General features: G+C 45.1%; 1 protein-coding gene across 4 annotated transcripts in view; it reads left to right on the top strand.

The window, feature by feature from the left end:
• The window catches only part of KIAA1671 (KIAA1671 ortholog), a 44856-nt gene that overhangs the window by 6929 nt on the left and 13503 nt on the right, over positions 1-24424 (top strand). Inside the window, exon 4 of one of the 4 annotated variants that reach the window (XM_066562123.1) lies at positions 659-781. In XM_066562123.1, coding sequence (XP_066418220.1) covers positions 659-781 — 123 coding nt within the window. Of the gene's footprint in view, positions 1-658; positions 782-5127; positions 5268-16229; positions 16744-23195; positions 23269-24424 lie in introns of those variants that run through there. The other 3 variants (XM_066562125.1, XM_066562124.1, XM_066562126.1) reach the window with 3 other exon arrangements.

The raw sequence follows: 24424 nt of genomic DNA, 5'->3' as shown, positions 1-24424 counted from the left end.
GGCAGCAGATCCAGACTTTTCACTGGAGTTCATTTCTTTTTGGGCTCTCTTTTCTTGAGCAATGGCTATTGCACTAGATGACCTCATTTTTGCTTCAAGTCTAGAAATACTGATTGATGTTTTTGTGGAGAGCTTGAAAAAGCTTTAAAAAGCGTGGTTATTGTTTTTGTAATGCTGTGAACCTGGAGGTTCAATTGTTAACTCTGCAATTTTATATTTACTTGAAAAGAAGTAATTTTGGGTTTATTTTATGAGTTGTCAGCAGTGATCTTTTTAGACCTCTCTTTGTTTTTTGTCTTTATCTGAAGGAAGCAAATTTTATTTTTATTTTTACTGCGAATGGCCTTCATTTGTCTGTGAAACTCCACTGCTTTCCTGACTTTGGTGAGAGGCAAGAGATTCCCTTCATACAGTGACGTGTGAATGAGATCCAGGGGTTGGATTTAGTTGGAAAAGACCTTAATGGTCCTATAATTTTATGATTAAAGTGTAGGATGTTCATGGCTATTATGTTTTTCCATTTTGTGTTTTCAGCTTTGAGTTTCCTCTGGTTTTGGGTTTTTTTCCCCCAAAAGGCATTTTATATATATATAAAATATGTATATATGTATGTGCATATGCATGTATATTTAATCACATTCATAACTGTATTTTACAGGCTTCTAGGAAAGAGTGGAGCAAGCAGAGCTCAGACAAAACAGAAGGAACAGACTTTGCCTCAGTGTCTGCACAGAGGAGCCACCACAGTTTCTACAAGGAGAGGAGATCAGATTTTGGTTTGGTATGTGACCCTGGAGGAGGGTTTGGGGTGGGATCAGTGAGCTTGCAGCTCTGTTTTCTTTTTTACAAAGGGCTGTGCTAGAAGGATGTGTCTGCCAAGCAGAGAAGCATTTCCTGGGGGTTGAACTGGTGAGGCTGCCCCTCCCTGGGATCCCACCCCACTGCTCCCTGCCAGAGCTTCCAACACCAAAGCTTCAGCCTTGCAGCTTGTTCAGTTTCCTTTCTGAGTGAAGAATTTTCATCCTGAACTCAAGATGGCTCTAGAGCATTACAGTTTTTGTTGTTTTCTCAGCTTGTGCAGACAAATAGAACTGTGTCTCTGAGAAATGATGGGTTTAATTGTCTTTCTGTCAGCAACACACAGAGAAGTGTTTCTGTGAAAGATCACAGCTGACATTTTGGGTGGTTTGATTTGTCTCTAACACACAAATTGTTGAGGTGAATTCCTGCTTGATGTTGTTGAGTGCTGTTTTCCTCAGTTTCAGAAGGATATCCTGACTTTAGCCCTCAGAGAAATTATATGTTATGAAATAGCTTCCTACATCCAGCTGTTCTGAAATGCGAAACAAAGGTCTGGATGTTCCAAAAGATGTGCAATAAAGGAAATATCAGCGTTTCCTGAGGGAAGTAAAGGGTTTGGAAAGTGGAGACTGAAGGATGTTGTCCCCATGGACTGTCCCAAGGTCACACCTCCCCTGTCCTGTGTCTGCCAGCACACTCTGCAGTGAGCTGCTGCACTGCCCTGTTCTGTCATGGCTCTCACTCTACTGTATGCAGCTCTTCAGCAGAGAGCACAAAAATATAGAAAAGAAAAGAAACTCAGTGGTTTCTTTCCTTCTAGCAAAGAAAAAGAGAACACTTAAACCTATAAGGATTTTATAAACAAATTTCCTAATTGGAGCTTTGCAGGTGGGCTCAGATTGTTCTTCAGTTCCAGCCTTTAAGCTTCATGGAAGGTATCCAAGGGCTAATGTCCCTTTTTCTTTCCCATTCTTAGCATGGTTCACCTTAGGGAATTTATGTTATTGGCAGAACGGGCATTTATCCAACCCCTAAATGTTATGTGCCATCAGCTTATAGTGCAAATATATAAAGGTGGTGTTGGCCAGGTAGGAAATGTGGGACAGTAGTGCTGGGATAGCTGAACTGTTCAGGTGCTGTACTCAGATAAATACAAATGTTGCTCTCCAACTTCATTGTTGATTGGGAGCTTACTCAGGATAATCCTTCAGCTTCACCAAATGTAGCCTGAGACAGGAAGGGAAGGTGGGAAAGGGAGACTCAGCTCCATGAAAAGAGAAAGCTGACCTGTGTGGAATTCAGGAGGATCCAAGTGCTTTGCTCCTTTGTGTTGCTTTGGGAAGGCTCCTCGGGCTGTGATTGTGCAGTGCTGGGGAGCCAAAGGGCAGCCTGCTCCTCCTGGGTGTAAAGTGTGAGTGAGTGCATGGAAAGGGCTTTGACTTGCATTTGGGAGGTGGAAAGCTCACCACACTGATGTTTTCCAAAGCCCCACAGAGGTACTGCAGAAGATTATGTAAAACCCAACCATTTCTTCTGCAGCAAGGTTATGCCTTTGTTTTCCTTGGAGAAAACAGAGATTTTGGGTGCGGAGCTGCAGTTCCCAGTTCTGTCAGCACGTTCCAACACCCCCCTCTGCTGGAGACATATCCCAGCTGGACAGTGTGAGCTGGACAGACACGAGGGGTCAGGAAAGAGCCACAGGAGTCACAGTTAAATCCCCTATTTCCCTGGAATCCCAAGGCAGGCTGAATTTCCCTTGAAAGGGGGATTAGATGGAAATGTGAAATCGTGCTGCTGTTTGCTTTGTGCAATTTCTGGTCTGTGTGGTTGGGAAGTTACTTATTTTTCCTTGTGGCTTAGTGACAAAATATATTCTCCAGTCCATATTGCTGGTCAGTGAGGGTATGTTGGTATTGCTCTAGTGAGACTGAGTGCTCAAAGTGACAAGTCTTGTTGTAGGATAAACAATTCTATTTGGTCACATTCACCACTAAAGCAGTGAAGAACTCATATTGATACCCTTTTATACTTGCCAAATGAATTTGCAAGAATCAATTTGTTGCATTATTCCACATCTGTCTGTGATAGTAAACAACTGCTTGAATGGCATTTTCCAGGACAGCTGATGAGCTAGGTTCTTATGGATAAGCACAATTCCAAATGGAAGCAAGGTTCAGTAGCATAATTTACCTCTGGAGAGGTAATTTCTTTGTGATTATATTCCAGAGAATCTGCTTGTAATTAGGCTTTTAGAACATTACATAGGATGACTTTGAAATCGACCATTGCAAAATACCAAAGTGGTAATATGGGATTGGTGCTTGAAATTGCAAAGGAGGATACTTTGGAGATTTAACACTCATCTAGATCACACTGTTCATCTATTTTAAGTTTGTATTGATTAAAAAACAGAGGAAAGCTTTTATAAAAATTCAGCATCACTGCTAGGCTGTCATCATCTGTGCTTTTACTATGGCTGGTACTTCCCTCTCTTTTAGCCCTGCTGCAGCACAGAGTAGGTATAAAAATTAAGTTCTGTGCTTTGGACAGTGAGGGGTTTCTCTCACCAACTCAGCTGCAAATCTCAGAGCCTGGGCCTTGTAGGTTCCTTTGGACCTGGAATGCAGGTGAAGGGACAGGTGTGAGCACTCAAACCCTCTCTGGGCTGGCACCTGTGGTTGGATGTGGGGCTGTTCCCTCTCAGTGCCCTACCTGCACATCCAGGGGCAGCCACAGAGCTCGGGAGGTGTTGCCATAAATTGTGTGATGCCATCAGAGCTGACGTTCAGTCACAAGCCTGGATTCCTGATTGAGTCATCCAGACTGATAAGAGTGTTGGGAATGAAAACCTGAGGAATGTGTGCTGGGACTCATCCTCCAAATAAAGGAACTGCAGTTATGTTTGGGGCTGGAGGAATTGCACCTTCAGCTGGGGATGGAGCAGCTTTAGTGCAGCTTTTGGGTTATAACCCAAACTGCTTTGGGGAGTTAGAACAGAGCACTGCTACTAGGATTGGTGTAGGCAGGAGTTATTTTGAAGTCTCTCAACATATTATTTATTTATTTTATATTAAAGTCTGGGTTTTTTTGTCATTTAGGGAGGAAAATCTCTCTAATGGTCTCCATAGAAAGATGCATTTATATGAGACTGAGATGTGTGGGTGGAGAAGGATTTGTTGAAGAAAATCATGAGCTGACTCCTAAAATATCTTGGAAATGAAGTGCAAGGGAGAGAAGATAAATATTTTATAAACATGTGCAGATGAATTTATGGTTTGGCTTGTCACAGTTCACCAGTTGTTTTCAGTTCTGCCCATGACAGGTCTGTCTCCTGCCCACTGAAAACCACACCTTCTCTTTTTCTGCATTGTGTAAAGCCTCTGATACTGGAGCTTTGTTCCTTCTGAACCCCATCTTGAGTTGTTCTGTTACCCCAAAAACTGACGCAACCTGGAAGAAAATCAAAATACTTTGGTTGAACTCTACAGGAATTCATAGGTGATGATTAGGAAAGGGAGAGGTAGTTTCCTTGAAGTATTAAAATTTCAGGCAGCATCTTGGAGGCTGTTTTGTATCACCTCAACCTTGTCCCTCCCTGGGAAGGGTGAGAGTGGGAGCAGTGCTGGGAGGGGACAGGCTGCCCTCCCTGGATGGGCTCCTGTCACTTATCTTTCCCCTTCCTATCAAAAAAGGATGTAAGTAAAAAAGAAACAGTGTTACAATTCCCATTTTTACTCTTCACAAACCACCCACTGCTGATGTCCAACAACTCCACCACTCTCTATTTTAGACCCAGCCCGAGGAGGACGACCCGGGGGTGGGTAAAGCTCTGCCTGGGCTTTCTTCCTTTTTTGGCAGTTTTCGTTCCCTGGGAACATTCCAGGGTTGTATAAAAAGTTACTTGGTTGTGTCTATTTCTTCTCCTTCACAAAAGACATTTTTATATTCAAAGAACATAAAAACAGCAGCTCCTCTTGTTACATGTGTGGGTTTTTGTCTTTCCTGTGCATCACCCAAAACAAGGTCAGCGAGCGACCCCTCCGCTGTTCAGAGCGTTTCATAACTGAGAGGTTTTAGAGCTTCACTTTCCTCCTGCAGGGCCTTTACTGCAAAACCCAAAGTCCTGTCACTAATTCCAGCCTGAGCCACTCCGGATTACGGAGTTGGGAGCAGTGGGCTGCTCAATAACAAGTGGTTAAGTCACGTGCTGCCGCCAGTAGCTCAGCGACTGCTCCTGAGGAGCCTCAGCTCCTGGTGGTGGTGGTGACGTGGGGCCAGACACACTCAGAACATTATTACATTATTCATGCTGCTTTTAATTGCTCCACTCTGCTTTTAACTGGTGCTGGAGGCGGGGAGAGCCCGGGAGCTGCCTGTAACAGGGATGGGTTGGCGTTAACTCGGAGCTGTGGAAAATGGAGTATTATTACTGTCCACGTCTGCTGAAGTTCCTGCAGTATCTGTGGGTAAGTGTGCTCCCAGAGCTGGCTGTTTCCACTCTTTTCAGAAATCCTGGGAGTGCTACTATGTGCTGAAGCTTTCCTCAGCAGCTCCTTTTTGAGCACTAACATGAAACTCAGGATTTATTTTAGGTGAGAAAGGCTGTTTTATCTCTAATACTTAAAACTGTCACCTACCCGAATGTGCCTTGGAAAACCCTTTCAGGAATCGACGTTTCTTCCTTGTTTATGCAGAACCATGGGAGTTGTGGTTTAGTTTAGGTGTGTGTTAGGAATATTCTTCCCTCTTTGTGTAAAAGCTCTGCCTGGCTCTGGGGTTGCTGCCCTAGAACCCTCCTGCCCTGCTGCTGGTACAGCCACTGCTATTCCAGGAAAACAGCTTTAAGAATGTGTCATTTTACAGTTCCTTTCTTGTTTTTAATTTGACTCTTCACGGCTTTCGATGTCTCAGTGAGCACTTCCTCTTCCAACACTCCTCAGGGCTGTCTGTCACGAAAAGCTCTTTTTAGCAGGCTATGACTGTGCTGCCCTGTCAGCTTTGCACAGGGGCTGCTGTGTGTCTGAAACTTTCACATTTATAAAACATGAATTTGAGCCGAAAAGCCTTTATGAATAAATACTGTACTGCTTTGAACTAATTAATGTTTTAATTTCTCCCGTACTCATCAAAGTTCAGGTTTCATTTGCTTGTTGTCGTTTGCATTGATCTTCATTTTTTCAGCTGTTAATTCAGCGTGTGATCAGCACCAAACCTTTTCATGTTGGCTGTTTGCTGCTACGTTTTAAAACTGTAGCAAAGAGTTTCCTTCTCTCATTTGAGTTTTGCAATCCTTGCCTGTATGTCCTTTGATCAGCTGTGAGGTGAGATTGCCCACTGTGAATTTCTTGTAGCTGGGAGAGAAAACTGTGCTTGAAGAATTCGGGATTTTATTGAAAACCTTTTCCTGCTGGAGATTGTAGTAGCATAGAACATGGAAGTGCTTGGACATTAATTCAGTTTTTTTATTTGACCAGATGTATTTTTAAGAGAAAAGCCTCCTTTAAATTGCAAACTAAAAAATTAGTCATTAGTGTGAGGAGAGGGTGGATGTTTTTCATGGTTTGTCAGTGTGAGAAGTGTGTAAAGAGCTCTGTCCCTGCTCTTGCTTTGACATGGGATTTTCCATAAGGCCAGGGGAAAAATCTCAAACCAACCCAAACTTTGGATCAGTCCAGAAGGTGCCTGGGATAGTGGGCTCCAGTATTGTGCAGTTCTAGGCTGTAACAGAACAGGATGTTGTATTTTCTGGGTGTATATTCTCTTTTAGGGGCCCTGGAGCATTCCTTACTCACTTTCATTCATGCATACTCCCTGATTTACTGCAAGAAAATATTAGAATGACAGTTCTGATATTCATGATGTTAAAAAAAGAAATTTAAGGGACATGCACAATTGTGCCTTCTGTCACTTTCTGTGCTGCTGTTGCAGCTGGAAGCTACTGAGAAGATACTTATCTGTTCTCTCTACTTACAGTCAGGAGTAACCAGAGATGCTGGGGTTGGTTGTCAAGTGTTATTTAATCTGTCTTGGGGAGCTAAGATGCTTTATTCATTAGGCAGACATACCTGAAGAAGCTACAACTCTTAATTAAAAAAATACTATAACAAAAATCTGCTTTTAAAGCTGCTCTACGGAGTTACTGTTGGGTTCCCTCTCCTCTGCTGTGTCTTTGCTTTACTCCTGCAGTGGTGCAATTGTGGGACATCACTGGACCCACTCAGTGCCAGCTCTTTGCTAATTCCTTGCTGATTGCTCTCCTGATCTCTGGGCAGGATGTGTCTGGCTGTGACCAACAGCATTTTCTGAGCACAGCAGGGTCTGTGGTCTGCCCCAGTCTGTTTGCAATGGTGTGACCATCACACATCTGCATTCTGTGGGTGGGTGACACCTCTGGGTTTCTGAGAAATGTCTTTGTGTCCAGTGAAACGTTTTTTTTTTTTTTTCCCATGGCTTGTAAACATTTGAATATTTTCCATTGTGCATGGGGTATCCATCACCCCTTTTCCAGCTGGTGAGGAGCTCTGCTGCAGTTGGCACAAGGCATCTTTAGGTCTGGCTTGCACAGGAAACCCTGTAGGTGCAGCTCCATGGTCTGACATAGGTCACAGGGTCAGACTGGTCATGCCAGTGTGCAGCCACAGCTCTGGGGTTTCCTGTTCCAATGCCCTTTGTCCAAGAACCAGGTTTTTTTGGCTTCCTGGTGGACACAGCGTCTACTGGACTGCTCTGGTGGTTCTGTTCCTGCCCTTGGCTTTCTCAGTTGTCAGCAATTCTTGCTCTGCTTCACTGCTCAGTTTTGGCTTTCTGGAATGGATGTGGTGGTGGATCTCCTGCCCATGATGGTACCAGTCCTGATGGACTGGTTTTTTCCCCTGTCTGGCACTTGTCATTTTATAAAACAGCAAAGAAATGCTAATCCTGAAAGCACTCAAAGCAAATGCTTGTTTTAAATAAAACGTTCCTCTGCAGCACTGTGATGGTTTCAAAAGACCTTGTTCTTTATTGATAGTCATGAATTGAACAATTGCAAAATCAAAAGAAAATTGGGGTTTTTAAGGGAGAATTAAGATTTAGAGTTTGTTTTGACAAGATTTTGGTTGCTACCTTTACAGAGTAGTTTTGATGTGTTTTGTCAGGTGACTCTGAAGGAAGCAGCAGCTGGTTAATAACCACTGTCCTGATGTGTCACTGTGAGAGGAGGTGGGTTGGTGATGGAAGGAAACTGAAATCATTGTCTGGAGCCAGGGGTGATGCTCATCCTGCTCTCAAGGGGGTTATCCCTGCTCTGAGGGAAGGAAGGGGCTCTGTACAGATGTGCTGTGCCTTCCCTCTTTCTGCACTTCTGCAAAGTTCCTGTGGACTGTGCTGCTCTACTCTTGTGCTTTTGGTGGTGGGGATGTTTCTTCCAAAGAGTTAAAAACCCCTCCCACCCAGGTGTGAGCTGTCCTGGTGCCAGCAGGAGCAGATAACCTGGCTTCCCTCTCAATAACCTGGGTAAATGACGCCCTTGCACAGGAAAATCTGGAAAGGCATTTCCCCAATTCCTGGCTGCTGCTGTAGAAGAGGAATTGTGGTGTCTGTGGCATTGCTGAGAGCAGGCAGACAGGTCAGCCTGGCTGAGGAGCCCCATTCCCAGTGGGAACACGAGGGAGTGCTGTTCCACCACGCAGTGCTGCTGGCCCACAGCCACATCCCTGCTCCTGTGCTCAGGGCACAGCAGTTTGTTCTAATGAGGTGTGGCATTAAGTTTAATTTACCATGAAATGCTCACATGGAATAGCACATTCTAGGTTGACTTGTTGCAATAAGGGTTTCATTGAGTAAGATGTAATCATTTATAGACCTGGTCGTTTTTTTGTAGTGACTGTGTTTGTTCCAGGTTCAGAGTAGCTGGAAGTGGGGCTGACTGTGCCTGCCCTTGCTCCCCTTATTTTAGATCTGGAATTGTGGATATACTTCTGAAAAAGTTCTTCCCTGTGAGGTGGTGAGGCTCTGGCACAGATTGCCCAGAAAAGCTGTGACTGCCCCATCCCTGGAAGAGTCCAAGGCCAGGTTGGACAGGGCTTGGAGCAACCTGGGATAGTGGAAGGTGTCCTTGCCCATGACAGGGGTGGCACTGAACAATCTTTAAGGTCTTTTCCAACCCAAACCATTCTGTAACACGAGGCTAAAGAGAATTGTTAAACCTCATTTACACACACAAAGCAGAGGTAACCTCACTGCCTCCCTTGTAATATTTTGATCTAAAATTGTTTTGACTCAGTTCCTGCTTTCCCAAGCTGTTGTCCATGTTGCTGATGCTGGGACACAGCCAAGTTCCCACTATTGTTCCCGTCCCTTCAGCAGTGGTGAGTTGTTCATGCAGCCAGTGTGTGTTTACTGTGCTGAAAGGAAATGGTGATTTTAGGGAGCTGCTTGAGCACAGGGAAAGTAGCTCTTTGTAGAGGACTTTCCTCAGGATACCACAGGATTTGTACTGCAGGACACAGGTGTTCTTAAAGTGAAACTTCAGGGAAATCTGGAGCCTTGGGAAAATGTAATGTTTGGTTTAGTGATTCATGGTGGAGAGCAATAAATCCATGGCATCTAAGGGGAGGCAGAATGGGTTGAGGGCTGTCCATGTCCTGGGGAATGTGGCAACATGGGGTTGTTGTGCTGGGTCTGGGAGGAGGAGGCAGTAAGAGCAGAGAGACCTGGAAGTAAAGGAAGGTGTGTGCACTTAGGGTTATACAGCCATCTCAAATAAATCCTCTGCTCTCATCATCAAATGGGTTAAAATGGGTGAAGGAATTATTGTATTAACTTAGGGCTGGTGTTTGCTCAATTTACTGCCATCAAGCAGTGCCTGATTCCACATGGAATGGTGATTTTTAGGGAGAAGATGGAGGAGCAGTGTTCAGACAGGCCTTGGGCAGTGTGTGATCACACCAGGAGCAGCTGGAATGGGTTCAGAAGCAGCTCTTTGTTACTGAAGACACATGGAATGGTGTTTTTTAGGGAGAAGATGGAGGAGCAGTGTTCAGACAGGCCTTGGGCAGTGTGTGATCACACCAGGAGCAGCTGGAATGGGTTCAGAAGCAGCTCTTTGTTACTGATCTTTGAAGAAGGAAATCCCTTGCATGAAAAAAAAAAAAGCTCTTCCTTCAGAGGGTTCTGTGAATTTTGTGAGTCAGATCTGAGCCTTCAGTAGTTGGAGATTTCCTGAGCACCCTCAGTGAATGCTCTGACATCTCCTCAGGCAGGTGGTGTGGAGCAGCAGCAGCGTGTTCTCCTGCTTGATTCTGTGCACTCCACTCACCCTGTGTGCCCTGGGAGAAAAGTTCAGCAGGTGAAGGTATTTTAGACCTTGTTCTGTGCCCAAGAACTCTCTTTTGAAGATGTTTTGTGGTTATCTGTGCTTAACATGTCCATTGGTTGGACTGCTCCATGTTGGACTTGGCCAGGATAGCCCTGGCTATGGCATTACTTTGTTTTTTCCCTCCCTGGTGTAGGGAGATCCTTTGCAGACATCTTCATCCTGGATTTTTGTTTGTACAAATTAAAAACAACCTGTAACCATCCATCTTTTGCTTGGCTTGATCCCTTGGACATAAACAAATGTAAAGAAAATTGTTTTAGTCCTTTCCAGTGCTGTAGGAATTTCCTGTTTCTGTTTTTTCAGTTTTTCCTTCTCCATTGAGTTAGAAGGGAAGTGCTGCAGGATTATGGACATGGGCTTGCAAACAACCTTGTGTATTTTTAGCTGGTTTCCTCAGCTTTAACATTGATAGCTTTGTTTTACACTGAAACAATTCAAGGCACAAAAGCTGTGTATGTTCAGGATGTTTAACTGGGCCTTGCTTAGGTTCAGGAGAAATGGAGTTTGGAGGACCAAACAATTGGCATTTTCTGAAATACTGTTGTACTTTAGTTGTTGCAATTATGACTGGTAGTTGCATTAAAATTGTTTAAAAACTTGGAGTAAAAATTTTATTTCATGGTTACCCTTATTTACAGATTCTTATTAATTTGAAATAATGACATGCTACTGCAAAAGTGCCCAGAATCCTGGGCAGAGAAAGGATGGTTGACTTTCTGATTACAAATAAAATGGGAAAGTTCATTTCTTTTGCTGATGCTGTCAAGGATCACTGTGGCAGTAGAATGGAAAAATTACTCTCAGGTATAAACAAGTATATGGAGCATTTATTCAGTCATGAAAACTATTAATGTGTTTTCTTTATCACAAGGGTACTTCTGTAAGGAAAATAAGGAATGCAGATTTAATTTTTTTTAAACTTTTTATCTCTGTTTAAAAAAATGACTTTTTAAAGTAGCCATTGATGGGCTCTTTTATGAAATGTTTTTGCGCCTTTCTTTAAAAACCTCTCATATCAGTGTGTGCTTGTCTAAACGTTCCTAGTATTGATGCAGAACCTGTTGCTTTCACAGCCTCTCGGTATTCACTGGTTTGTGAGGCCTCTGGGGGCTTTTAAAATTCCCTAGCAGAAGGAAAAAGTATGGAATTTCAGCCTCTTGTAGATGGTATGTGCAAGGGGAACACCTTTAATAGAAAGGTTTCTCTGCAAGTTGTCCAAGATTGTGAATAACCTTTAATTTAATTAGAACTGTAGCAATGAGAGTAACTTGCTTAATTTCAGTAGAAAACAAAAGTAAGAATAAAAACCAAATATTTGGTGTAAATATTGAGATACCTGGGGTTTCAGGTTACAAAAGAGATTTCTCTGTATGGACACTGTCCAAAGTCCTTGTGTTCGAACACTCCATCCATTCCACTCTTTTTCCTTTCTCTTGGCTTTTTTCCCTTTTTCCTTTGACTGTGGAGTGCCTTTCTACAGGTGAGGCTGTTTGGGCATCTCAGTGAATTGCATTATTATATCACCATGAAAATTTAAAAAAAACCCACAAAACAGAACAGATAGCACAGCCAAAGACAGAATGTGTTGGTGGTTTTAAGTGTCATGGGAATTCCTGGATTGGAATGGTGGCAAGCTGGTTATCTGTCATGGAGCAGCTCCTCTGCTCCATCTGCTGAGCTTTGCTCTCTCTCTGCCAGAGGTGCAGCCAAGCATTTATTTTGGACATTAAATGAGAACTGGAAGGTGATATGGTAAAATCTTCATGATGGGCGTGTTGCATGTACTAGTAAGGAATGCTTGCTGCTCCTTCTTGGAATGTGACAATTCCATTGGCAAAATGCAGAAAACAGAGGCAAAAATAAGGAGCCCATAAAGCCATGAGTTGTTTGTCATGTCTGAGGAGCCCAAGAGTAATTTAGTCTGGAGCCGTGCAACCGAGCCCAGCCCAGTGCTGCATCTTTAAATAGTCCATCCTGCCAAGCACAAGAGGTTAAATTAAGTTCTCTTACTAATGAAGCAGAAGGAGAGTTGGTGTGGAATGCAGGGCTGGGACAGCCTTACAAGGGCAGGCTCTGCTCTTGAGGGTGTCACAAGGTGGGACTGGAGCTGCTGTGGTCCTCACAAGTGCTGGGTGCTGCTGTTTGTAGGTGGGATGGTGGCTCAGAAAGTCCTTTGGAAATGCCTGAATTAATGCTAATTGCTAATTGGAGTGATTGGGGGAGGGGGTGATATGAGGAACCCATCAGAGAGTGAATTCCTGACTGAGGTTGCACAAGGGAAGAGCAGAAACTGTTGTCACACTTAGTCCAGACTAAGGTTGCCCATCCTTCTGTCCCTTCTGCTTTGCTGGCAAAGGATCCTTCAGGGGACCCAGCTGAGGTGAAAACTACTCCCAGGTGTTCTGGTGGGTCTTCAGCTGGATTTCCTTCCCCATTCCAGCTGGATTTCCTTCCCCATTCCATGGTGCTGGGGTGGAGCTGGTGGCAGGGGAACCCCATGGGCTGGAAGGACTCACACCCATAGGGAGGCTGCAAGTTCCCCCTGTCCCTCCTGGGCTGTGTGTGCTGTGCTCTGCTGCTTTCAGGCCTTCTTTAAATTGACCTTGCAATCCCACAGAGTCATTAACATAATTACATGTATTTGAGAGCAGGTGAGGCTCCAAATGAGCTGTAAGAGGCTTTTGGAAAATATAATGTAACTATGGAATTTTGTTTTCTACTGAATAAGGGGAGAAACAAGGGTTGTTAGGCCTTTGTGCAGGGTTGTGGTTTTGAGCTGTAGGTGGAATAGATGTTAATAATGGAAGTATCCAGCAATGTTTGAATAACGAGGTCCCATTTATACTGAGGTAATTAGTCATGCAGTTTGGGTAGCTGTGTGTATGTGCTCTGTTTTCTGGAGCTGCAGATCCCTGACAGCCCCAGAGTGAGATAATCACTTGAATTTGTCAAGGGCAGAAGATCATCTTGTGCTGTTCTTGTTCAGGAACAAACCCTCACTCAGCCAGGACTGCTGGGCTGGGGGCCAGTTAGAGAATCCTCCCCTGGGAGGGTGGTGAGGCCCTGGCTCAGGGTGCCCAGAGAAGCTGTGGCTGCTCCTGGATCCCTGCAAGTGTCCAAGGCCAGGGAAGTTGGATGGGGCTTGGAGCAGCCTGGGATAGTGGGAGGTGCCTCCAAGGGAAAGGACTTTAAAGCTCATCTTGTTCTACTCCCCTGCAAGTTTAGCTGAAGTGCTGGAAAAATCTCTTGACTATTTGAATTTGATGGTGAAGGTTCATCTGGATTATTCTCCAAAGCATTTTGCCCTGATGTTAATTGAGGTGTAAATCTAAGCAGTAATTTACATGCTTCAATACCCAGCAGTGTGTTCACATGGTGCCAGAAGATCCTAAATTTAGTATTGCAGAAAGACTCAAGTCAGCAGTTTTCCAATCTTCTGAGGACAAAATTTGTATATTTGGTATAACATTCTTTTTCAGGAGAGGTATAATAAAAAAGTAGAATATATTCTCTAGAGCATTTTCAGATCCTTCAAGTTCCATGCACGTGTGAGGAGTCCTTGCAGCGAGCTGCAGGAACGTTTTGCTCTCTGCGCCCTGGGTGAAATCTGGCTCTGCCTCTCCGCCTGTTTGCCCCAGGTGATATTCCAGATGGGGAGTTAAATTTATGTTCTGCTCTGCCCATCCTGGTGAGGTGAAGGAACTGCTGACTAACTCACATGGCAGCTCCAGGCAGAGCTCTTGGGCTGCTATTTCAGGGGCTCCTGCATCAGATGGAGCCTGAAACCCTCTGGAATGGCAGAGTGCCCCGTGCACAATCCCTGCACTGCAGCAGGCACAGAGCTGCACTTGCAAAGGCACAGATGTTTGAAATTTCACACTTAAATTTAACAGCATGAAAATGTGCACCAAGTCTTAAATTCCAGCCTTGGGTGCAGGATCTCCATAGTTTGTGAAGGATTATCTATAACTCTGGTAGATAAATTTATTTTTTTCCTATTTCTTTACAAATCTAAGAAACACCCTGCTCTTGGGGAATCTGGTCAAAACTATCTCTTTCCATTTCCATACGAAAATAACCCTGCAACTCTTTAAGAGAAGAGCTGTGTGAGGCAGGAGAGAAAAAAGGATTTTCTCTGTTGGCTGGATTTCCTTTGATTACTGAGGGCTTTTATAAGGCTGCTAATTCACACACATTCAAAACAAATACATTCAGAAATGAGCATAAGTTAGAGAATGCTACATAGTTGTCAGTGAAGTTTTTCCTGGAGATAAGTTACAAGTTGGAGCTGAGCTCCTAAAAACAGGGATTAAAAGGGAAGGCACCCTGTTTGCTCAGGGTATCTTGGGTTCATGCGTGTCTGCAAGGCACATTTCTGATACAATGAACCTTACGCAAGAACCATTGCATCAAATGTTATCTAGAAATTTTTTCTTCCATTGAATCTCTTCCTGGATAGTTCAGAGGAGCAGAGGGTGATGCAAGTTCATGGTACTTTGTATGGCAAATTAAGCAACAGCCACAAACCCCCTTGAACAAACAAGAGAGCGAGCAGCTCCCAACGTGCCTCTCTTGCCTCTTTCCCCTTGGTCCTGAACTAGTCACAGCTTGACTTTGGACTTTAAAGTCCAAGCTTACGTCATTAAATCAATAAATCTCAGTTTAACTCAAAGCTTTTATTCCTGCTGTCCTCTCAAGTGGGCTGTTCCCAGGATTCCATGGCTGGTGACACTTGGGGGTCCTCTTGTTACCCTCAATCATTTTGGGTTTGTGGTACCAACCCTGTGGTCTCCCAGCAGCTGGGGAGGGAGCAGAGCTTAGGAAAGACATGGAGCCATTCCTCATAACAGGGAATGGTGCAGAAAAGTGGAAAAAACCAGCTTCCAATGGTCACACCTGTTCAGCTTTGGTTTGAGCCTCTGGCTTAATCATTATCCTGTGCTGATAGCAGTCACTGGCTGGGACATGTCCTCTTGGAGGCCACGAATGGCACAGTGAACCAGGTACAGGTGCTGGCACTGCCCAGGTACCCACTGAGCAGCAGGACAAGGGTGTAGGTGTAGGATTCCCAGTGGGAATCCTCTGGTGTGGGTGTGAGACCTTCCCTGGCAGAGCCACGTTCCCCAGGAAGGGTTAAAATCAGTAAGTCCACGTGACGTATGCAAACTATGAATCATTCCAATAGATCTGTGCAACTCCTGCCTGCTCCGGAGCCAGCAGATGCTGTTCCCTGCGTTGCCATGGGAACCCTGCCTGTACTATAATAAAGCCCAGCCCAGATCCTTCCTTGGGCAGACCTCTGCGGCTGGTCACCTCCTCATTGTTTCCTCCCGGAGCACAGGGACACAGAGGAGGGCTCAGCATTCCAGAGGCGGCAGCAGCAGCAGCAGCAGCGTTCTCCTGCTGGTAACCTCGTGTGCCTTAGCAGAGCCAGCCTGGGAGGCAGCCGTGCTGCAAACAGCTGTGCATCCAGAGCCATGTGAGCACAGGAGGAGTGGGGACAGTCCCTGTGTTTGTCCCCCCACCTTGGAAGCAGAGGAGCTGATGTCATCCAGCAGCTCTTTTGGCAGGCTCTGAGCAGCCCCGCGGGGAGGGCTGGACGCGTTTCCCTGCGCTCCGCTCCGCAGTTCTGCCCGGGAGAGCTCCAGGATGGCTCCGGAGGCAGCCAGGATGGTGGTGAGGAGGGGATTCTGCTGCTGACAGCCTGCTGCAGAGTTTTCTGAGGAGGAGCTGGATTTATTGTTTAGAAGATCTAATCGATTTGCTGCTAAATGGATTGTATAGGAGCACCAGAACTTTGGTCAGTGTACTCTCACCTGTCGAGTGGCCGAGCCAGGAGAATAAGATTTGTTTTATCCTTCTGATATTTACAGCAGAAGAAAAACTTGGCTTAAAAAGGGAGTTGCTTTTCCTGCTCTGAAATGAGAGAGTGAAAACCTAATTCTCTGCTTGCAAATGGACTCGTTTCAAGTGACTGTGTCAGGATTTAAACATTGATTTATCTCTTTAACATGGCTGAATTAAACATATTTTGATGGAACTCTGCAAAGCCGATTGTAAGTAGGAAAAGTCTTTTATTTTTTCCTACTTGACAAATACCAATCTCCCACCTCACATCTTTGGTTATTTAATTTTAGGAATATGCTGAGGGTGATAGTGCAATACTGTTTACCTTAGCTGGAAATATTTTATACACGGAATCGCTTTTCGCAAAATAAATCAGGGTTGTTAAGGAGAATATATTTTAATTGCTACTGAATATTGATATTTCATCTCTGCTGGAAAAAAAAAATTAAAAAATGGATTACCTTGGAGACAAACTGACAGTGGCACAAACTCACATGACCCAGTGGATGGGCACAGTGCGGAGATCCTTGCAGGAAGCACTAAATTTAGTCACTACTGCGGTGGCTCATGAGCGGAGTGGAGGGGAAGGTGGCACCAGGACTCCTTTCAAGAGAACCTCTTCCTTCAGGCACTTTGCATCCCGGAGCAGAGAGTCCTTCCGAAGGTTTTCAGTGCGGAGTCAGCAGAGGTTTTCCTCTCTGAGGAAGAGGCAGCCCAGCTCAGAGCCCCCCGAGCTTGTAAGCACCTTTTTGAGACCCTCAAGGGAAAAAAAATCAGTGCAAACCCTCGGGTTTGTTGCAGCATTTAATCTCCTAACAAAACCTCCCTCCTGTCTGCTTTCCTATCTAAAAACAGCCCCCAAAACACCTCCAGATAGTGCTGTCTGTCTGTCTGCTCCCAGCTGCTTTCTTCCTGCAGCACAGGTGGATGTTTCCATTTCAAGGTTTGGGGAATGGGAAAAATGTGGTTGATTTTGAAGCAAGACTGTAAGGTAGGACACTTACTGGTCTGAAATTAGAAAGTTAGGCTGAAAGTGGGCTGGTGTTGGTCAGTTCCCCAGCTGGCCAGCATGGCTTTGGGCATGCTTCAGTATTTGTGATTTTCTGGTAAAAAATGCCTGAAGCTAAATTTGTAAGAAGAGTGAAGTGCTGTCACTGTGCAGGTGATGTAATTGATCGTTATTTCCTTCTTTTATTGAAAAATAGGTGTTTTCTTCTCAGAATACTTCCTACTTCCATGCCATAGAAGCAGTAGGGTCAATGTGGCTTGTGAAGGCTGTGGCATGGCAAACAGGGTGCATTTCCTGGGAGCAAAGGAAAGGTGAAGAGCTCTTGGTTTTCCAGAGCTCTGTGCCACACAGAGCCTTTTCCCCTCCCTTTTCCATTGGTCTCCAGGTTATTTTCAGGAAGCACTGTTTGTGTTCCATGGCATGGCAAAGAGGTGGAGGAGAGGCTGATTTCTTGAGGGCTGCAGCTGCCATGAGTTTCCTGGTCACTGCTGACACCCCCAATTCTAGTTCTGGCACATCCTGCAAAGCAGCAAAGGTTTGAGGTGATAGGGAGTGAAAGGGAAGCAAATCTGATTTATTCTGTTTATTTCATGGAGAGGAGCTGAAACCAGTGGTTTGAGTTGTACCTGAAACTGGTGATTTAAACCCAGTGTTTGACCAGTGGCTGTGGTTGAGTTGTGTGGAAAGGGGCCCCAAGCCTTGGTGCCAACATGTGGGTAAATCCAAACTCTCTGAAGTGGCTAAAATGTTTTTTGTTTCTTTTTTTTATTATTAAACAAAACAGTTACTCACTGTGAAGTGTAAACACAGGCAGCTCTGGCGGGGTTTGCTCAGGGAATGAGCGCAGGTGACGCTGCATTCCTTGGGCAGGTGTGGTGTTTGAATATGGCACTTTCCACTGCTCTCTATCAGCACTGGGTAGAGCATTTCTGTCCCAGCTTGCTATCCATGTCCTGTTTGGACAGACTGGGAAAGAAAATAGTGTCAAGTAAGCACAAAAGAATGAAGAAGAAAATATTTGGTAACCACTGTTACAGTGGTAGCATGGTGAAGTTCTCTTGTTGTTGTTTTTTTTTAAGCTGGTGGTTTAGATTTATTGGAATCACGTGAATGAACAACTCGTGTAGAAGAAGGCTGAAAAATGGGAATGTGAAACCTGCAGAGGACAAATGTTCTGCTGTCCTACCCAGCACTGCTTACAGAGCAGAAATTAGGAGACACAGGGTGACCTTTTCACTTAAGTCACGGTGAAAGTGCTGGAGCTGCTGTTCCTCTGTTTCAGCAGGAATTCTGCTTGTGCTTGGCTTTATATGGGAATTTGGTTTCACTTGGGCTCAAACTTAAGGTCTGAGCACTCCAAGAAGTTTGTGGTTGGTGCCATTGTGTCTGTGGTAAACAACTGCTGAATACAGACCTGGAGCTGGTATTTTTTACCTGATTGCAACAGGGTCCTGTCTTAGTCCCTGGAACTACTGACATTGTGCTACAAGTAACTATGGAATGAGTAAAAAGTGTGTAATTCATGTAAACTGATTTCTGTGCTGCTTTGGGGCTGTAGTGTAGAGCAGACACTCGGGGCCGATGGAGTTTTTAAAGAAGGAGCAGCCATGCCCATGAACTCCTGCCTGACACAGCCAAGGGCTTCCACCTCCCTTCCCTGCTGCCACTGGTGGAGAACTTGGCATCATACAAAGCACAGAAAGCTCTCCAAATTCAACTCAGGCAGCACAATTTAAGTCACTGAGTAAACTTCTTCACCCTCACATCTGCGAATCCATAGCTGAGCTTGCAGAAGCTTTTGCTTTGCAGTGAGACCTTTTAAATAGAAGCTGATTTTTCTTTCAGGTATTTTGATGGAGTTAATTGTCCATTTTCATCTCATGTCATCAGCTTGGTGTCTTTGTAAGAGGAGCAGAGATACATGCATTAAACATGGCCTCAGATTTAATCAGGGTCTGTCGGTCATGGTTCTATTATAGGTGTGAGATCTGGTTTCACAGCCAGCACTGTTCTAGGTCTCGAGGTTTGTTGCCATACAATAAAACCAGGGCAAGCTGTTTGATTCCCTTGGCTCCACTTACACTGCTAAAAAAAGTCATGGAAAACCTCAGAGGTGTTTCACAAAGAACAGCAAAGATGAATTCTGGGGCTGAGTGTGGTCGATGTTCTTTACCTAAATTGCTCTGATACATGCTAAAAATAACACCTAAGTGCATTTAGCAGTGGTTTGCTTTTGGTGTACTGGGCAGTCTAAGAAAATGTTGTTTTCATTCAAAATTCATCTGGTACTTAGTTTGGATTCAGTTTTTAATTCCAAAATAAAGGTGGAAGTGGAGTGATTTGTTTGATACGTGTGTCCCAGATGTGCTGGGAGGCCACTTAGTCCTTTTGAGGGTTTTTGCTGCATCCCACAGCCCTTTTCCTGCTAGAGGCTGAAATTCCCATCCTAGTTTTTTATTCATCTTCCCAGATGTTTTATTCTAAGCTTGTACAGCTTGTTGCTGGGGAAAGCTGGTGGACTCTGCCTTTTCCTATCAAACAGGATGTCTTTCTGGAGCAGGGCAGGGTCCTGGTTTGAGTTCCACACCTGCATTCACCTGGGCTGTGTCTCTGCTTATAAAAGAGCTTTGATCTGCAGTGCCTGTTACGTTGTACCCTAATCTATCTGCAAAAAGTTTGTCCTTTGTGGTGAACATCCTTCAACAAATGATTTGTAAAGAGAAATTACTACAAGTTGGCACTTTGATTCTGAACTTGGAATAGGTACAGGCCCTACGGTGAATAGTTGCTGAATTGTTCTGCCCTAATATTCGCTGAGAACACAGTGAGTTGTTCTCAAAAATAATATTTTGGTACTATCAGTAAATGGAATTTTAATCTTTAAATTTAATCTTTAAATTCCCAGGGAGCTGTTGGGGTAAGGGGAAGCAAGTTTGCAGCAAGCAGGCTTTAAAAATGAGTTGTTTGTCTTGTTTGGAGCTGGGGGGAGGAGTGAAGCTGTTCAGTTTAATTAATGAAGATACAAGGGCCAGTGCTGAAACAGTTCCTGCTTTTTCATTCTTAATAACTCCTCTTTGGTTTAACAGGCCATGAACGTAGCTGGCAGATAAATCTGGGCCAGAAACCCATAGTGATGGGCATTTGGTGGCTGCCTTTGTTGTTCTCTCATTATTTTGGCAGGAATAATTATTTAAACGACTTTACTCTGTGATTTCACTTATGCTGACTGCAAGGAGTTGATTTTTACCATACTCTTAAACAAGAAGAAAATAGCATAAATGGATTTAGAGCTGATATTTTCTGCTCATCCACCTTGCTGCCTTTTTTTTTTTTAAGCTGTAAGTGACAGCTTTCAGGGGCAATAAATTGTATCATACAAAAACTTCTCTGAATGCAAGCCTTAGAATCATAGACTCCCAGAAGAATTTGGGTTGAAAGGGGGCTTAAAATGACCCAGTCCCACCCTCTGCCATGGGCTGGGACACCTTGCAGTATTCCAAGTTTTTCCAGCCTGGCCTTGGACACTTCCAGGGATCCAGGGGCAGCCACAGCTTCCCTGGGCACCCTGTGCCAGGGCCTCCCAGCCTCCCTATCCTGGCAATCCATTTTTATTGAAATTGGTAATATTGTGAAAGTTTTGGGAAGCACTCCTGGCGTTCACTGGGGGGTGACTGTGTGTGTGTTTTGACTGCTGTCTCCTAAAACATCTCCTGAGCCGTGTGTTGAGCAAGTTTGTTATTCACTTGTTGTCAGGAAATCCTATCACTTTCTCTACATCTTTAATTCCAGGCTTTAAGCTAGGGAGGGCTTTTTTTTCCCAGGAATGTTTGTTTGAAGTTTAACTCGTGTCTCATGTGGAGAGACGTTAGCTGTGTAGAAGAGCTGTGAAATGCAGCATTTGGAGTAGGAGGTGTTGATTTCAACTATGCAGCTTTTCAAAAAAAGCAAATCTCTCCCCTCCTTGGCATCCCAGAATGAAATTGCCTTGTTCTGGCTTGTGCCTCCTGCAGTGTTGAAGTCGAGGGATCCTGTTCCAGGTTTTATTAACTCTGATGGGAGTTACACGTGCCCTGAGCAGAGCCTGGATTCCTTCTCACTGCTCAGGATCTTCCTGACCCAGCCTCTGGCTCCTTCCTGCTGCCTTGGCTTTCTTAGGGCTTCATTCCTTATCAGCTTGGCTGCCTCAGGCTGAAAAGGAAATTTAATCTGATGACATAGGAGAGGTTTTAAAGATGTTCCCAGCTAGTTCCTCTGCTGTGCTGTGGTGTTGTACACTCCCACCTCTCAGAGGAAGTGCTGTTGTGGCTCACTCAGCCCTAGCAGGGCTTATATTTAGAATTAGGTTTTCGTCTGCTTTTTTGCACATTGGGTCAGCCTCTGCTCCATCTTCAGCCTTGCCCTGAACCACCTGACCTGTGTGTGGTGACCTGACCTGTGTGTGGTGAGTGTTCACAGCCAGGCAGAGCAGCTCGATTTTCAGAGTAGAAAAAAAATGACAAACTCTCAGATGTCTTTGAAATCCTCTGTGGGATGAGGAGGAGAACAGCACCAGGAGTCACGGCAAGAGCAGGGAGCTGATGTCCCTGCATGGTTGTAACCAGATCCCTGGCAAAACCAACTTCATCTGCATTCCTCTGCCCACATTCTCTGCTGTGGCCAGAATCCATGCAGGGTGGACTTTGGGTCTCTCTTTGGTGCTGCAGCCTGTGCCAGGGCTTCACCACCATCACAGGCAAGAATTTCTTCCTAATAGCTGATCTAAACCTGCCCTGTGCCAGTTTAAAACCATTCCCCTCCACATCCTTGTCCAAAGTCCCTCTCTCCTTTAGTACATCTGTAATTTTTGCTGTGCCTTTCCAGGGAGAAGGGGTTGGGATTCAGTCCTGTGCAGCAATGGGAAGCAATGGAAATGTGGAGAATTAGACCAGTCACCCTCTAAAAACAACTCCTGTTTCGTAAGGGAAATGCTGTCAGGCTTTAGCAGCAGAGATGTAATTGGTGGTTGGGTATCATATCCCTGTGGAAGAGGCAGGCAAAACTCACATGGAAAGGCAGCCCAGGGTTGCATAGCAACAGGGAGGCTGTCAGGCCTGATGGCATTTATGAGATGCTTGGTACTGTGGGACTGGAACGTACTCCACTGCCCATGGGAGAGGGAAACATCCATTATTTAAAGGATTTTTGAGCAGAGCAGTGGAGCTCCTTAGGATCTGAGAGAGCTGAATGTGCTGTGTGAGTGCTCACAGTCACATGGGGCACACGTGTGTTTCTCCAGGCACTGTTTGTGCATTCAGCAGCAGCTCCAGTTTTTTCACATAAAACCAGCAGCTTGTGCTGCCCAGCCCAGGACGCGCCGGGGCCAGAGGGATCATGGAATGGTCTGGGTTGGGAGGGACCTTAAAGCTCATCCCATTCCAGCCCCTGACAGGGGCAGGGACACCTTCCACTATCCCAGGCTGCTCCAAGCCCTGCCCAGCCTGGCCTTGGACGCTTCCAGGGATGGGCAGGGAAGCATTTCTTCCTGACATGGATCTGAACCTGCTCTCTGTCAGTGGGAAGCCATTCCCCCTTGTCCAAAGTCCCTCTCCAGCTCTCTTGGAGCCCCTTTAGATACTGCAAGGCCATAGTAAGGTACCTCTGGAGCCTTCTCTTCTCCAGGCTGAACAACCCCAGTTCTCAGCCTTTCCTTATGGGAGAGGTGCTCCATCCCTCTGGTCATCTCCACAGCCTCCTCTGGACTCACTCCAACATCTCCACACCCCCCCTGTGCTGGGACCCCAGAGCTGATGCTCCACCTGAGCAGACTCCACAGCCCCTCACTGCCATCTCCTTACCTGCTGACCTCCTTACCTGGCTGGGTCAGGCTGAAAGGCCCTGGAGGTTCTGAGATGGATTCATTCCCTTAATTCTGTCCCTGCTCTTGGGGCTAGTCTCCATGGATGGGGCAGTGCTGTCCTGTTTAGGGGTGTTGGGGGGGGTTGGGGAGCCTTCCCTCATGCTGGAGGTCTGGAACTCATCCCTGGGCTCAGCTGGGCAGTTCCTGGAACTCTTTATCTGGGGCTGCAGCAGGGAGGGTGGGGGCAGAAGGTGCTGCCTCAGCCTGGAGCGTTCCCCCAGGCGCTGACTCCATTCAGCAATTAATGAAAGCAGGAGTTGGCTGATCTCACCAGTCTGAATCCCACCTGATTGCTGGGAATTAAGAGGAGCTGGAGCCATGACTTACTCCTTATGGGCAGCATTCATTGGATGGATAGTAAGTACAGATGGAAATCCTGGGATCCTCTTCCCACTTGCTGTCTTGGCATTTGGGTACTTCCAAATTAAAATCCGTGGGCTGTGACCCTTAAGCTCTCTTATTGTAATGGGGTTTTCAGTGTTGGTTGGTTTCAATCTGATGTTATGTCCTGATAATTCTGTTAGTGCTCTAAAATATATAATTCATCTCTTAGTCCTTCGAATTCTTAGAGTAATTGTAGAATAATTTGGGTTATAAAGGACTTCTTGTGCTCATCAAGCCCAGCATCTCATTCAAAGCAGTCAACTACAAAATAATATCCTAAGATATGAATTGGTGGAGGTCTGTTGCTCTCTTCCTGGCATGCTGCAGGGGAACAGCTGGAATACTTTTTGGGATTTGTAAGGACTTGTGAGCTCTGCTAAAATGCAGTGTCACACTTAAGGGGCTATTTGACCACATTTTTTGCTTCTTTAATTAAAGTAAGCAGAGGGAAAAATGGAAAAAAAAAAAAGAAAAAGCAGCCCTTTTCAAGAAATCAGCACCATTTTTTCTCTGAGTTGTATATTAACAAGGCAGATGGTCAAAGCTTCCTTCCATTGTGCAGTTCCTCTTCATACCCAACCCATGCCAGTGGAATTTAGCTCTGAACATTCACACTCAAGCTGTGGGCTGTCACTTTGGCTGGCTGATGTCTCGGGCTCCTTGGCAAACAAAGATATTTTTGAAACTGTCTGTGCAGCTTCTGACTCAGGAGATCTCTCAGAGCTCTGGTTCCTCCTGTGCCAGGTCTTCATTTCCCATCAGTGCAGGAGGGTTTTGCACATAAATGTCTGCATTGACCCAGAGTTAGGGGTAATTTTGGGGCTGGTGGGACCAATGTTGTGTGTGCATCATTTTCAGGAACGGGAAATTGCAGGAGTAATCAGCCCTGGAGTGTAGCCAAGCCCAGCTTAATTCCAAGGGAAGACTGAAAGAGGCATAATCATAATGGCTCATTTTAGAAGAACCAGAGGCAAAGCAGGACACAGCTCAGCTGCTTAATTTTATAGAAAAATTAAGTAGATTTTTATCCCTAGTTCCTGGTGTAAGAATTGGGAAGTTAAACATCAAAGCTTGGATAATTACAGCATTTGAAACCTGAATCAGGCATGGGTTTTATTTGATTTGGGAG

Source organism: Molothrus aeneus, chromosome 18, assembly GCF_037042795.1.
Source record: "Molothrus aeneus isolate 106 chromosome 18, BPBGC_Maene_1.0, whole genome shotgun sequence".
Taxonomy (NCBI): Eukaryota; Metazoa; Chordata; class Aves; order Passeriformes; family Icteridae; genus Molothrus; species Molothrus aeneus.
This window is presented reverse-complemented; position numbering and strand designations above follow the sequence as displayed.